This window comes from Gymnogyps californianus, chromosome 12 (assembly GCF_018139145.2).
Source record: "Gymnogyps californianus isolate 813 chromosome 12, ASM1813914v2, whole genome shotgun sequence".
In the NCBI taxonomy this organism is placed as follows: Eukaryota; Metazoa; Chordata; class Aves; order Accipitriformes; family Cathartidae; genus Gymnogyps; species Gymnogyps californianus.
Window position 1 is genome coordinate 1556978 of NC_059482.1, and position 13727 is coordinate 1570704.

General features: G+C 45.2%; 1 protein-coding gene across 2 annotated transcripts in view; it reads right to left on the reverse strand.

Moving 5' to 3' along the window:
- SPG7 (SPG7 matrix AAA peptidase subunit, paraplegin) overlaps positions 1-12421 on the reverse strand; it is a 33598-nt gene extending 21177 nt beyond the window's left edge. For both annotated transcript variants that reach the window (XR_007767142.1, XM_050903772.1), the window contains exons 1-6: positions 12176-12421; positions 10614-10716; positions 9184-9273; positions 4165-4415; positions 3029-3168; positions 272-374 (exon numbers count right to left, since the gene is read on the reverse strand). Coding sequence is in view for 1 of the 2 variants with exons in the window: in XM_050903772.1 (XP_050759729.1) it covers positions 272-374; positions 3029-3168; positions 4165-4415; positions 9184-9273; positions 10614-10716; positions 12176-12313 (825 nt within the window). In the remaining variant the exon portion in view is untranslated. The remainder of the gene's footprint in view (positions 1-271; positions 375-3028; positions 3169-4164; positions 4416-9183; positions 9274-10613; positions 10717-12175) is intronic.
- Positions 12422-13727: the final 1306 nt, after the last annotated feature.

Below are 13727 nucleotides of genomic sequence, written 5' to 3' on the forward strand. Positions count from 1 at the left end.
AAAATAGAGCAAACTGGACTGCAAATTCACTGAGCTCAGCCCTTCCTGCCGCTGGGGAAAGAAAGGGCCTCAGCTAAGGCCAGTTACTGTACAATCTAGTCAGATGATTGGGACAGGAAAAGATGCAAGATGTGTCAAGACGGGAGAGTCCTTGGCACCAGTTAATTCTCACTCTGCATTGCCTTTGCTGGGCAAAGGGGAGGAGATTAGGCCAGCAGAAGACAAGACTACCCACAGGTTGCAAAACAACATCAAGATCCAGGATACTCACAAAGGCGTTGAATCCTCCTACCCGGCTTGCAACCCTAATAAGGCGGAAGATGCTCCACAACATGGACACAGCCACAAGTGTCACTATCAGGGAAATGACATCACTAAAAGGACAAAAGCAAGACAGGTACCAATTGAAGTGTTCGGCCACGACTTGGTAAATATTACTCAACATAGCTATTTTCAGTATTTTAAAGGTCCTGACATTTAGGCTACAAGTGCAGCAATGAGCAGACATGACTAAGAAAATGGAACCTTTACAGGTTTTTTTTTATATATATATAAAAACCAAAAACCCAAAACCTCAACAATTACATAACCTAAAAAGTTAAACAGAGGACACTGGCAAATACTGCTTACAGCTGTGGAAGAAATTCAACCTCACCATCCTCTTCAGAGGCATTTCTACTTATAAAACAAATAGGACCTTCCGGCAGTCAAATCACACCCAGAGCAGAATCTGGTGGGGCTGGCAGGCCATCCAAAGGGAGCTCACTGCAGAAGACCTGCGTCCGGCAACACTAGGGAGATTCCAACTCCCCTAATCCTGGCAGAAATCCCAGTGCGGGTCTCCCATTAAGAGGCTGCTCTACCTAGTCTGGTTGGCCCTCCCTGGTCAAGTCTCTCAGAAGTCCTTTATGTCAGAAGGAAGTGCTACAGCAACCAACATCATCAATTTTCTGGATCCTTTGCAATACCAATTGCATGAGGAGGGAGATGAGGAGCAGAGATGACACTGCAGGTCTAATACAGTTACAAGACAAACACGCTGAGGACAAACATCCTGTGAGCTCTAAACAAAGCATGCTTTCAACAGAAGGAAAAATGATCATATGTCAGATGGCAGGTTGAGATTTGTGGGACCCTGTTCTGCTTCATATGCCTGTGAAATCATCTGGTCTCACCACACTTCTCTGTCTTATCTTTAAAATAGGAATGTATGTTCCATCTCTCACAGAGGGGTGATTTACTGAAGCAAGGGTTCAGCTGCCTTTGTTTCTTCTCGGTGAGAGATCCTAGGCAACACTGGAAACTGAGTGTCACCTTCAGTTTGTCAACTATGCGAACAGGATTAATTCTGAAACACATCAAGTGCCCACATCTCAGACTAAACTGAATCCAAGCTGCAAGTGGTCTGCACCTCACAGGTTCAAATTCCAGACTGAGACTCTGAAATTCTCCGGATGTTCATCAAGTCTCCTGAGAGACTTCAGACCCTGTAATATCTTTCAAAAAAAAAAAAATCTCTTTTCAGGGGCAGGGGAAGCAGCTCGTGTTGGTGGCTAACTGTTCAGTCTACTTTTCCTGTTATACACAAGTTTGAAAAAAATGGGCAAGTTCTGAATTTCAACCAACGGTCTCATACTGCATGATCAATTAAAAAAGTTTATCTTCATATAAACCGTGTATTAAGTGTGCAAATGTTGTTCAGAGGACAAGTAACTAGACAAAATCCAGTCCAGGTATCCATTCATATACAAACATGACATTTGTTTCACATTTTGGTAAGGTGTCTGGGAGGAAGAATTACACACACTGGCCATCCCCACCTCCACTGGGAAAGCCACTGTGCTCCAAACCCTATGAGCTACTAAAAGCAGATGACACTCTGCATGGTGCACAAGTAGGTGACCACGCCATCTCGGCAGATAACTGTTGCGACATGATGCTATCTGTTGTCAGGAATTGGGATTTCTTTACTTAGCAGACAGGACTTCTGCACTACATCTCTCCGTTAGTACTTTAGAATAAGCAATTAGTTGAGAGCTCTCCAAACGCTGGAGTCTCTCCCCACGCTTACGGAAAGCATCTTTCTATACCAGTGTAACGGTGGTGGACTTGTTCAATAGCCCAGCGAGCGAGCTTCACAGGTTTGTTTTGTACTCTGGACCCCATAAATCCTGTTTTGCAAAAACAAGCTGCCGGTCTTAACAGAAGGGTGAATAAGCCACCTCAGCCACAAATGACCACAAAACACTAGTACATCATATGAAAGCACAGAATAAAGCCTAGCCAGTGCTCTATAGTCTTTTGACAGATCTTCTCTCTTCTTGCTCATTACAGCTTATTTCAGAATTAAAAGCTTTGAGCATCTCTTTTTTTTTTTTAAGCAAAGGATCTTGGTTTCAGGTAACAGAAAAGGGCTGTATGTTTAATAGAAGTACTCCTCTCATTGAGATTTTGTATGCTAGCGTCAAAGCTGCTCTGCTCAGTATGTGGCTCACAGCTGGAGCGAGCACCAGCGCAGACTGTCCTCTGATCTACAGCTGTTGGAGAAGCAGGCCAAAACTAGGTGTTTATTTTTACAGACTGAACAACCACCACGAGCCTTCCTCGAAGCATTTTAACGGGGGGAGGCTTACTGCATCACCAGCATTCTCCACAGACCTGGGTGTAACATCACTTGTTGAGTCAGGATTTCTATCACACTCTGCACTTGAATACTTGACTACAAGGACAAAAAGTGCTCAGCTGTGCAAGAAAGCAGACTTTCCTCACACTTGCTGACACTGACCCGAAAAATTTCGGTCTGCTGCATGCTGCAGTTGCAGACACCTTCTTGGGACCCCCGCTTTTGAAACATTAAGGTACATCTAGAGCATGCCTATTTCTGAAAGATAGGGTAAGTGCTCCAAAACTGAGACCACTTTTGTTCTATATTTATATAACAACATTGAATTGAAAGTGACTTTCCTCTCCAAGTGAGGGATGTTGTCTCCAATATAAGATCAACAGTAAGCACAAATTTATATCATACTTTCCATAAAAGCCAGGATGTTTGTAGGAAACAGGGATTCTCTCTTTCTCATCAATATTCAGCTCATCCTCCGCAGCTCTCAACTTCTCTTCAAATTTGTCAATGTTTGCCACCCGCATTGTGTACAACAGGGTAACGTTCTGGGGACACGCAATCAAAAGCGGCATATAAGTATTGTAGTATAAGGATACAGCAATAAGCAGAAGTGCACAACATCGACAAGTCAGATAAAAGTTAGCCTTATGTTACACCCTTCGATACTGCATCAATGAACTCAGGAGCAGATAACTGACGCTAGGGCTCCAAATGAACTTAGGAACACCTCTAGTCTTTTCAGCACCTTATGGAAGCATAAAAGTCAAGAACTAAGTCTCAGCTCTCTAGAAACATGGAGATGCAACAAGTTTGTAGGCAAGCTGAAGGATGGAGTTAGTATTATAAACCCAGTTACAGTGACACCTTGGGCTCAGACAAAATTTTGTGCTATATATGGAAAACTACATCATTGGGAAGGAGGTGTCTTGGGCTCCACTTGGACTTCTTGGATCTTGTTTCTGTATCTGTCAGAAATTATTTTCATCCAGCAGTTTGCAAATGGATCGTAAGTCACCGAACAAAATGGGATGTATCCAAGAACAGTATTTTAATCTCTCAAGCCAGGTTGCAATGATTCTTAGTGGCAACTCCTGGAAGTAAACATGTGATCAAACTTTGCTTTGTTTCCATTTTGGAAGATTTAGGAAGGAAGTCTGATGGAGTCTGACAGAACACTTGAAACTAAAATCCAAATAGGAGAAAATTTTTGAAACAAGATCTAGTAATAAGAGTTTACAATCTTCTAGACACCTTCTCACATATCAGACTGAGCTGGCAGAAAAAACTTTTTCCAGTTTTTTAGACGTACATAAGATTTTTTTCCAGGCCATTATTAATTATTTTCACAATTTAAACTAAAAGTCTTAGTTTCCAGGTTGATGAGTAACAGAAATCCCCTGAACTTCAAATACAAGAAAGGAAAAATTAATGAAGAGCAAATTTACCAGCTAGAGTTTTACCAAACATATATATTCATTAATTCAATTCTTTTCAACAGTATACTCTAAGATCATTCATTCCAATTGCAGGAAGTCACTCACAACTTGTCCATGCGGAGTTCCTCCTGGGTGCAGATAAATTTCCACAATATCGCTCTCTGGCACCACTTCGATTCTCTGGACCTCCCCCTTTGCCAGCATCTCATTCACAAAGTAGTTCCAGGAAATGTTGGTCCCTTCTCTGTTCTCACTGACCGTGAATCGAAACATTAGCACTATGAAAGTTAAGATGAGGAGTGCCCGTAAGCGTTCAAGATGCATCTGATTTTCTCTTTTCCTGCGTTTCTCATCCTCTTTAGAAAAAAGATATCAGAGAAAAAAAGAAATGAGCATGTAATTGCGAAGCTTTCTGACCCAAAGAAGGGGCAATTAAATGTCAAAGATTAACACAACAGTACCTTTTGGTTTCTTTTTTGTTGTTGTTGCATGTTTGGTTTCTCCTGAAGGACTAGACTCAGAAGCAGTACCTAACTTGCATTGCACAGGCAATTTTCTGGCTTGGCTCACAACAGAGGTTGTGTGACTTGCCCAAGGTTACACAAGTGAGTCAGTTTTTTGGATTGCATGACACTCCCAGACCTTTCTGGCTTCTACGCTGTCAGACCACAGGGCCTCAGCTGTACACATGAAACAGCACCAGGTCAAAAGCCTGGTTATGAAAGCGCAAGCACTCAGATGTAAACTTAACAGTTGCCTGGAAGGAGGCAAATTTTGCCAGCAAAAAACCTGCTTGCATCACATTGCTGCGGCTATATTCAGCTGTTCCCCAATGCCCCAAAAGCCATGCAGTGAGGCACTGCGTACGCAGATTACAGAGAAGATGATGGAGGATCACCTCTTTTGCTTTAATTGTTGCTTCCTGTAAGAGGAGGAATTGAAGCATGAGTGAGCCAAAGAAAGCCCCTCACTTCCAGAAGTTATTGATTGTGTACAAAGACAGACAGCAATCTCAGACATATTTTGAAGAGCTCTGATCAGCATTTCCTGTTTTAAGGCAGTCTAATCCGGTCAAGGAGACTTCAGATGGTCATAGTCCACTAGACCCATTACAATCCCACCAAACGTCATTCTATTCTAAAATGAGAGACTATCTCACTTGCCTGGCCTAATACGGATATAGGCCAAATAAAGCCGTCGGACCCTTGCTGCTAAAAATCACACTCAAGAATGACTATAGTCCACTTCTATATAACATGCTTCTACACCGCCTAGTCCTCAAGCTGTTGCTAACATATCCACCGAAAAATATCAGGAGTCATAGTGTCACTGGTAAATCACATAGCACAGTATTATAAGAGATAATTGCTTCCTGGTGAGCTCCTGATCTGCTGGCATCCTGTATCATGAGACCAACAATGTTTCTACTGCCTAAGAAAATATCTGCATTTGCAGTAAATCTGAAATAGCACAGGAGACATGATATGCAGCCTACCTATGCATATAAATACCCTGCAAATCAATCTCACTGTCTTAACAAAATCGCACAGATTTTTCTCCCATGCGATACAACTAACCTCCTGTTTAAAAAGGTTCGATAACTTGTCCACATTAAGGATCTGTATCAAAGAGGGATTCCCATGCTAGATGTGCTTTCCCCCGCCTTTACTGTACTAGTGACATACCGAAGTGATGACATGAGAAAAAGGGATGGATTACTTCAAGTATTTGCCACCAAACCTTTTTTTCAGACTTCCAACATTTTTTGCACTGCATAGGCAAATTTAAAATTCTGTGGTCTGCAAAGGATTGCCACAGCACAGTTCAATGTCAACTGCTAGCTAGTGTTTGAGTTGTTAAGATGACAACAAATATGTCCTCCTCTTTCCAGTCATATATGGATGTCTCAATATATAATTTAGCACTTGTTCTTGATACACAATTTAATATCAACAGCAACATGGCATACATAAATACTATTCTACACCCAGAAATAAATTAATTCTGCGCCACTGGACTGCTAGTGCATCTGCCTGCTGCAGCCCAGATTCGATTTATTTGCAAATTCATAACAAATGTTCTGACACTAGCATTTATCACTAGCCACCAATTAAACCCTACACACACTGCAACAAAACCAAGGGACAAACATATGACCGAGTCAGACGCTAAAAAAAGTACTCCGTCCTTCAAATACGCAGCATAATTTTTCACTCGTTTCCTAGCTCTGCTCCACATTTAACAGGAAAGGCTTGCTCCTAAATAGAAACAATGCAGCTTTTCAGATAAGGTCATAATTTCAAAAGACAGTGACAAGCTCAGACACTGCGTCCAGCCCATCCACTTTGTTCTTCGATGCCATCTCCTCACTTCTGCGTTATCTGCTAGATCCAGCTTTATTAGAACAAAGCAATTCATCATAAAGCTGCAGGATGACATCCACTACAGTCTTATTAAAGAAAATTAATATGTAGTACGACCTCTACATTAAAATGTAGATGCCTTAGTCTAGGCAATATCGTGAAAAGCTGAGCAAGTTCTAAATAAAAAGATTCTATAGAGAAAAGAAACTACTCTAGAAAAGTGAGTACCGACAGAAAGAAAGTCCATCTATCACTATGCAAGTTCCTTGGAGATGTCAGTCAGCTACTGCTAAAGCACTTTTCTGTATTAAATTTCAGACAGAGTGAGGATGTATATAATATGTTCTAAAGCACACATAACTGAGGATACAATCACAAAAAGATCACCACAGGGCAAAAGCTGGCCATTAGATATCTTGACACAAACAACTTCTCCAGTTCCTAGGAATTAGACTTGTCTAGGACCTTTAACCTACAGCTGAATAATTTCAGGAAAAAAACCACCATTTCTAGAAAGCTAGAAGGCAATGCAAAGCTTTCCTCTATTCTGCATTTAATTAAGGACAAAATCAATCTGTTTCTAAGCTTATGTAAAGTGTGACTATCTTTGCAGTACAACATTCATATTGCACCATAAGCTACCCCACAATATTCAGTAAATGAGAACCAGTAACTGGGTATGACACTTGCAAGCAACAGCTGTGGGAATACTTCCAGCTTTTTAGTCTCAAAAAGCCTCCATGAAGCAATGATTTGCCATTAACCCCAAATTTGAACTCTCCGATTAAAATCTTGCAAGGGCTGTAGTGACAGTTTGAAGAGTTCTTTTTAATAATTACTGCAGAGACAAGTATTCCCCTGGAGACATGGGGTAGCATTCCACCTCCCAAAGTCAAGCTATCCATTAATCACAAGAGAAAAAAGGCCACTGAACACGGCATGTTACTGTTTACTAATTTTAACAGCTACAATACTTCAAGGCGCTGTGCTCACAGCCACCCTGTGTGGTCTCGCAAACACTACGGGCCCCAACCTCTAAGCTCTGACTTCCTTAACGAGGACCCTGTGATACCTGCACTCGCATCCCATTGAAGACTGCAACCCAGTTAAATGGATCAGACCGGCAAAGCCACCGCTCTTGCCTTAAAGAGACTGCAATGACACAAGTCAGGCTAAAAGTCAGCAGCAGCTGACTGCTTTTACTTCAAAAGTTACTTAGTCCAAGAGGACTCAACCATTATGTTTAAGCACAACAAAGGAAAAGCCAAGCTATTACATTATTTGATGATACCTAGGTAAAAGTTTATCATGTAATTTATAAAATTAGGTTACAATCTGTGTGACTTAAGCACGATGCTAAGCACCTTCGCAGTACAAAGGACTGGAGCCCTCCATCTACAGGTTTATCCCTCACTCAAAGGTCCAGGAAACAAGCAGCACAGCAGACATCCACAAACTCACTCAAGACATCACCAGCCCCAGCAAGCATCAACTAATGTCATAAAATGAAGAAAATGCTCAGGTCTGTTATGCTTCTGCAAGCATTACTGACAAGACAGAAGAACGAGACCTTCACCTGGGCCACTTCTGACACCTTTCTTAAACCACCGCACCAGGCCAGCAGATACAGGACATGCCGTCAGCTGTGGGACTTCACAGCTAAAGATCTACACCACAGAGTCTGAAAACATGCCTTATCCAGGGCCTGGAAAATCTTTGCATGTTCTTGGGAGGCACGTACTCACAAACAGGCAAAGAATTTTCTTTACAGATGTGGAAGAGTCAAATTACACTTTTTAAATGGAATGCAGCTGTTGTCAATCTACAAAGAGCAGAAAGTTGACAACAATACCAAGACAAATCCACTCGTATTTGAAAAATGTTTGGTGAGAACCTACTGGTAGAAGATAACAGTGCCTCCTACAAGGATCAGAACACTGCCCGTCAGAAATTATGCAAGGTTTTTGTCTAGTACACTAAAGTTATTCCCCTGCACCCCCACCCCCCATTAGTGTCATTAAATTCCTCACCCCCTTAAGCTTAAGGTACAGAGAGGGCACTCCTCTACTTCTCAACGTAAGGTGGAACACCACGTAGATCCCTAGGTTCCAGATCACATTTAGTGACATAAAACTCATTTTCAAAAAGTCCTGTACAGCAGGATGCCTGGGGCTTAGGCAGTATAAGACATGCAAAAAACAGTATCTAGGAGGACTGACTTAAAAAAGAAAAATTCTGAGCAAGTGCCATTATTAACACAGCTAATAACTCTTTAAGGAATCTATTTTTAACTTTGAGCTCTGTAAATCACTAGAAGCAGAGACACATCCAGTGAAGGTAAATGAAATATAAGAAAAAAACAGAACCCAGCTTAAAGAACCGAATTTAGTTAATACAAGTTTATTAAGTCAAAATGTTCTACAACAGAACCTCCAAACCAAAACTCAGTTAATACTACTGTTCCCCTTTGTAAAGCAGCAAAACTAAGGCAAACATCAATGAAGTTATTTGCATAGGATGCAAAGCGGCACAGAAAGAGAATCAGTTTCATGATCTGTCTTAGATCTTAGCATTCCATCACCTAAGCCAAAACACCCCTGCAAACTTGTTCTTAGCCATAGGCTTGTAGAGGTGGTAAGTTACAGGTACAGGTTTACAGTACCCAGAGACAGAAGCATTAAGGTGGCTCTTCCATGCTGTCTACCCTTACCCCTCACACACATGATTTGTTTCGTTAAATATCTTTTTGGCACATACATACCCTCCTCCTCCTGCGGAGACTTCTTTTTGAATCCTCCATTCTTTTGGTTACTCCCCTGAGAGCTTGAAGTAGTAAAACAGTAAGTGCTACCTGCAGGCAAGCAGAGTTAAGTAGTTACTACCAGAAGACCTCAGGAGAGGGTGGGGGGGACTGAGGATGGCAGAAATACACGTGAGCTCCAAATGCAGAGAAAGCTAAGCTCCACATCCACCCAAGCGCACAGCTTCGTTCGTGCGCCAAGGAAACGGGACAGCCTCACCTGAGGGAGCAATGGGAGGGACAGACTCCTTTAGTTTCCTTATATAATACATATTTTTTGACAATCCAATCAAAATATGGCTTTGTTCAGAGATCATTTTAACGCGGCAAAGAAAATAATTTGGAGAAATTTCTTCAGTGTTGAAACATGTACACATTTCCCAAGGCATAAAACCATTGTTAACACTGGTATGGTCAGTTATGAACAGCCTCACACTAGGAACTGTAAATGCTTATGAAAGGAAATGTATGTGCTGGAGTTAAATGCAGGTTTCTCAGTAAACGCTGTTAGAATACTCCAAAAAAAGCCAAGAAAGTAAGGCTACAAACAGTAAGACTCACAGTTGCTGCTACAAAACAATAAGCAAAGGCTTTTTTCACCAGGAAAATGCAAAAAGTTCAGAAGCAAGACAACTGACTCGAGGACAGCAGCTGACATTTCCCATGGTCTTTCACGAAGGCTCTGGAAAGAGGAGTAAGCCCAGAAACTGGACTGCTTGTCCCCTGCCAGTTCTAGTAGAGGATTTGCTGCCATTTGAAAGATTATGCATATATTTTTATTTTAACTTAAAAAAACCCCAACCCTCTCAAAGGTAAAGCAGCCCAAGCTCATCAGGCCCACACTGGTCAGAACAGCCGTGACCAGTTTTGTTCAAATCTCAAAGGCTTCAGCAAGCTCATCTTCTCAGTTTGAAGAGGGTAGCGAGAAGAATAATTGCCTTTGTTTTACATTTCTGTGCTTTTGCTCTAAGAATTCAGATAACATTTTCTAACATACACTTTTAACTTGTTCCAATGCAAGACTTTCAGCAAGGTCATATGATGTGATTTCTGACAAAGGTGAATGACATTTTTGTCTTAGGCTTTGCTAATGAGGCAGAGGAAGATTCTCTACTTTAAAGTCTGCAGTTTTTAAATTAGCTTTTAGGTCTAATGACTCAAGTGCTTACTTAATCACGCTGAGCTCCTTGTGGAAAGGTGCCATTGTTCATCCCTGTCACCAAACAAAAGCCTAGAACCCCTGTAAATGCACGCAGCTCCCAAAGCCAAGAATAGAACAGCTTTATTTCAGTTTCAGGAACACAGTGAAGGTAAGGAAAAGTCAATACTCCTTCCTACTAAATAAGACCTTTTCCCCTCCTCCGCCTTTACAGTCGCTCTTCGGGACTCACCTAAGAGATTCCAAAGCCTGACTGGATCTCGAATTATGTGTTGTTTCACCAGGACTCCACTGAGACCTTGACGTGTGGGGGAAAGTGTTTGTGACAGAAGGCTCTGAGGAAGAGGATAAAGAAAAAAAAAGACAACTATTGGAAAAGTACTGTGACTGCTTAACCTTTCTGTATGCCGTGAGATTAAGATTTCTAAACATGAAAATATTGTGGCTAAGTTGCAGGACCAGCAGCTGGGAGACCTGAATATTATTCCCGGTTGTGCTGTGGACTTGCCATGTGACTTTGAAGATGTTGTTTATAAGCCAGTTTAAAGAAAGCATATGTATAAATACAAACATACACTCAAAACACTTGAAAACTTTATCTTTTTCCTCCCTGTATCTCTGTTCTTCATTCTAAAGATATGTTGGAAATCAGTTCTTAAAATGTAAAGATACCCTCCCACAACAGGAAATCTTAAGGACTACTGCTTTGTAACCCCGCTGCACGGCAGTAAGGACAACACAGCTATTTTGCCGAGGTAATTCAGCAGTAATCCTGCAGTTGATATTCACATTTAAAGGCAACTTCACAACATTTGAGCTAACATTTACTAATACTCTCACTGAACGCAAGTCTTACCCCTTCTCCGATGCGTGATTCCCTGTCTCACCACCCCTCTACTGCACAGGCACCAATTTCTGCGCAGCAAACCAGACAGGGACGCTGACTAGGCTGAAATCCCTCACCCTTTTTTCCAGATTTGCTGGGCAGCAACACAACTGCTTAGGCTGGCCCGAGATGGGATTGATACTTTCTAGAACAGAACAGCTTAGACTAGTTTAAATTGATCACAAAAAAACCTGGCATGATTCACAAAGCAGTCCCACAATTGTTCTTCCTCCATTGCCTACTTGGACGGCCAGTGCTTTTTCACTGCACTGAAGAAAACCACAAAACAGTCTTAAATCACGTTGGAGGCCTAGTTTAAACAAGAACCTTGCCTTCCTTGCCAACCTTGCCTTGCTTAAGTGCTGTGAGAGCCTTGCAGTATCAGCAGCGCTGCCAGATGGGGAAAACCCATCTGTGGCGCACACCAATGGAGCGTGTGCTTGTATCACAAGAGATGCAAAGAGCTAGCACGAATAAAGTTAGGAAAAAAAACCTTTAATCAACATTTCCTTGCTTATGACAGCCTAGGTGTTCTCTTCATAGGGTATTTCCCCCAAGTTACTGTTATATAGCACTGAGATGATGGACCTTCGGGGTGGTCTAACCTGAGACACCTTCTAAGGAAAGCCCTGTCCCGAAGCAAGAGCCCATTTAAACACAAAGCCGTGAGGGCTAACCCAGCTCCCCTCCGTTCGCCTTCTCCGGTGCTCCCGGCTCCGCCGGTCAGCGCCCGGGGCTGTTCGGGAACGCCGCGGGGCCTCCCCGCCGGTAGGACCGGCGCCCCCCCCCTCCCCCCCCCCCCCCGCCGTGCTCGGCGCTGCACTCCCCGCCGCGCACGGGGGAGGCGAGGCCCCGCCCCGAGGCCGGCCCACCCCGCTCCGCGGGCCCCGCCGCCGCCACCCCGTTACCTGCAGGCCGCGTCCCGCGCCGAGGGGACCGCCACCGGGCGGCGGGCGAGCCCGGGCCCAGGCCGGGGCGGGCGGCGGGGCAGGCCGCCGCCAGCAACTGCAGCGCCCCCGGAGCAGCAGCAGCCGCAGCAACGCCATGACTCGCCGGCCGTCCCGCTCCGCCTGGAGGCCTCCGAGGGGCGGCGGCGGCAGCAGCTAGCGAGGGCCGAGGGGCCGCTGAGGGGAGGGCCGCGCCAGCGGGCCGCTACGCTCGCCGCCGCGCCGGGAGCCGGAGGCCTCGGCGGGGACGGAAGTGCTCGGTGAAGAGCGAGCGGCCATCTTGGAAAGGGGCCGGCAGCGGCGGGACTGCCATGCCTTAAGATGGCGGGCGCAACGGCCGGCGGCAGGGCGGGGCCAACAGGCGCTCGTTGGCTCCGCCCCCGGCTGCAGCCGCGCGGGGGCTGCCGGGCCGGCCCGCACCGTTACCGCGGCAACGGGGAATCCCGGCGCTCGGCGGCCGCCGGCCCCTCTCCTGAGGCCCGGCCCGGCCCGGCCCCGCCGCCGAGCCTCGGCCAAGCCCCAGCCCAGGCGGGGGCCCCGCAGCCCGGCCTCGGCCAGGCCCAAGGCCCGCCCAGCCAAGATCCCCGCAGCCCGGCCTCGGCCAGGCACGTCCCGTGGCTCTGCCTTGGCCAGGGCCCAGCCCAGCCCGGCCAGGATCCTGCGGCCCGGCCTTGCCCAGGCCTCCCACAGCCCAGCCCGGCCAACCCCCCCCAAGGCAGGCTGCCCTCTGCAGACGAGCCCCAGGCCAAGGTCTGCCTGGCCAAGGCCCGCCTGGCCAAGTCCCCTGGAGCAGACGGCTCCCAAAACCTGGCCTTGTCCAGGCCCTGCAGGACAGGCAGTTTCCCCTACCTGGCCGTGGCCAGGCTCCCCAAACAGATTTAGGCAGGAGGAGAATAAACACCTGGGAGGAGCAAGCAGGTTCCTGCAGGCACAGGAGAGAAGCTGCGGCCACCCGCCATCACTGTGGAAGCATGGCTGGCAGGGAGACCTGGCACTAGGGAAGCAGGCGGTGCAGAGTCTGGTGGTGTGAGTACACAACTAGCCCCACTCTGGGATTTTTATAGCTCTTAATGTCATGTCCCACATAATTGTCACGGCTGGGAAAAGAAGAAAGAAACAACCTCTGCAATCTTAGATTCAACAGAGAGGAAAGAGACCAGCTCCCGGCCTTTGCAGCTGTCGCTGAGGAAGACTCCCCTGCTGATAGCTCAAGGTATGAATTAGCTCTGACAGAAAGCAGCATTTAGTATCTGCAGCTGAGGATGGTGCATTAACAAGTACGCTCAGAAGTAAAATAAGTGAACAAATATATATACATTTATATGTTTGCTCTTTGTCAGGCAGGTTAGCTGGCTCCTGTGATCTATCTTCTGTAGAAAAGCCATTACAATGTGTTTGACAACTCACAGTAGCCAAGCTACAACGCGACTGACAGTCTGCATTTAAAATCGTTCTGTTGGTGCACATGCGTGGAAACCCCGCCTCAAGCATTACACCAGAGCGTGTCAAGGTT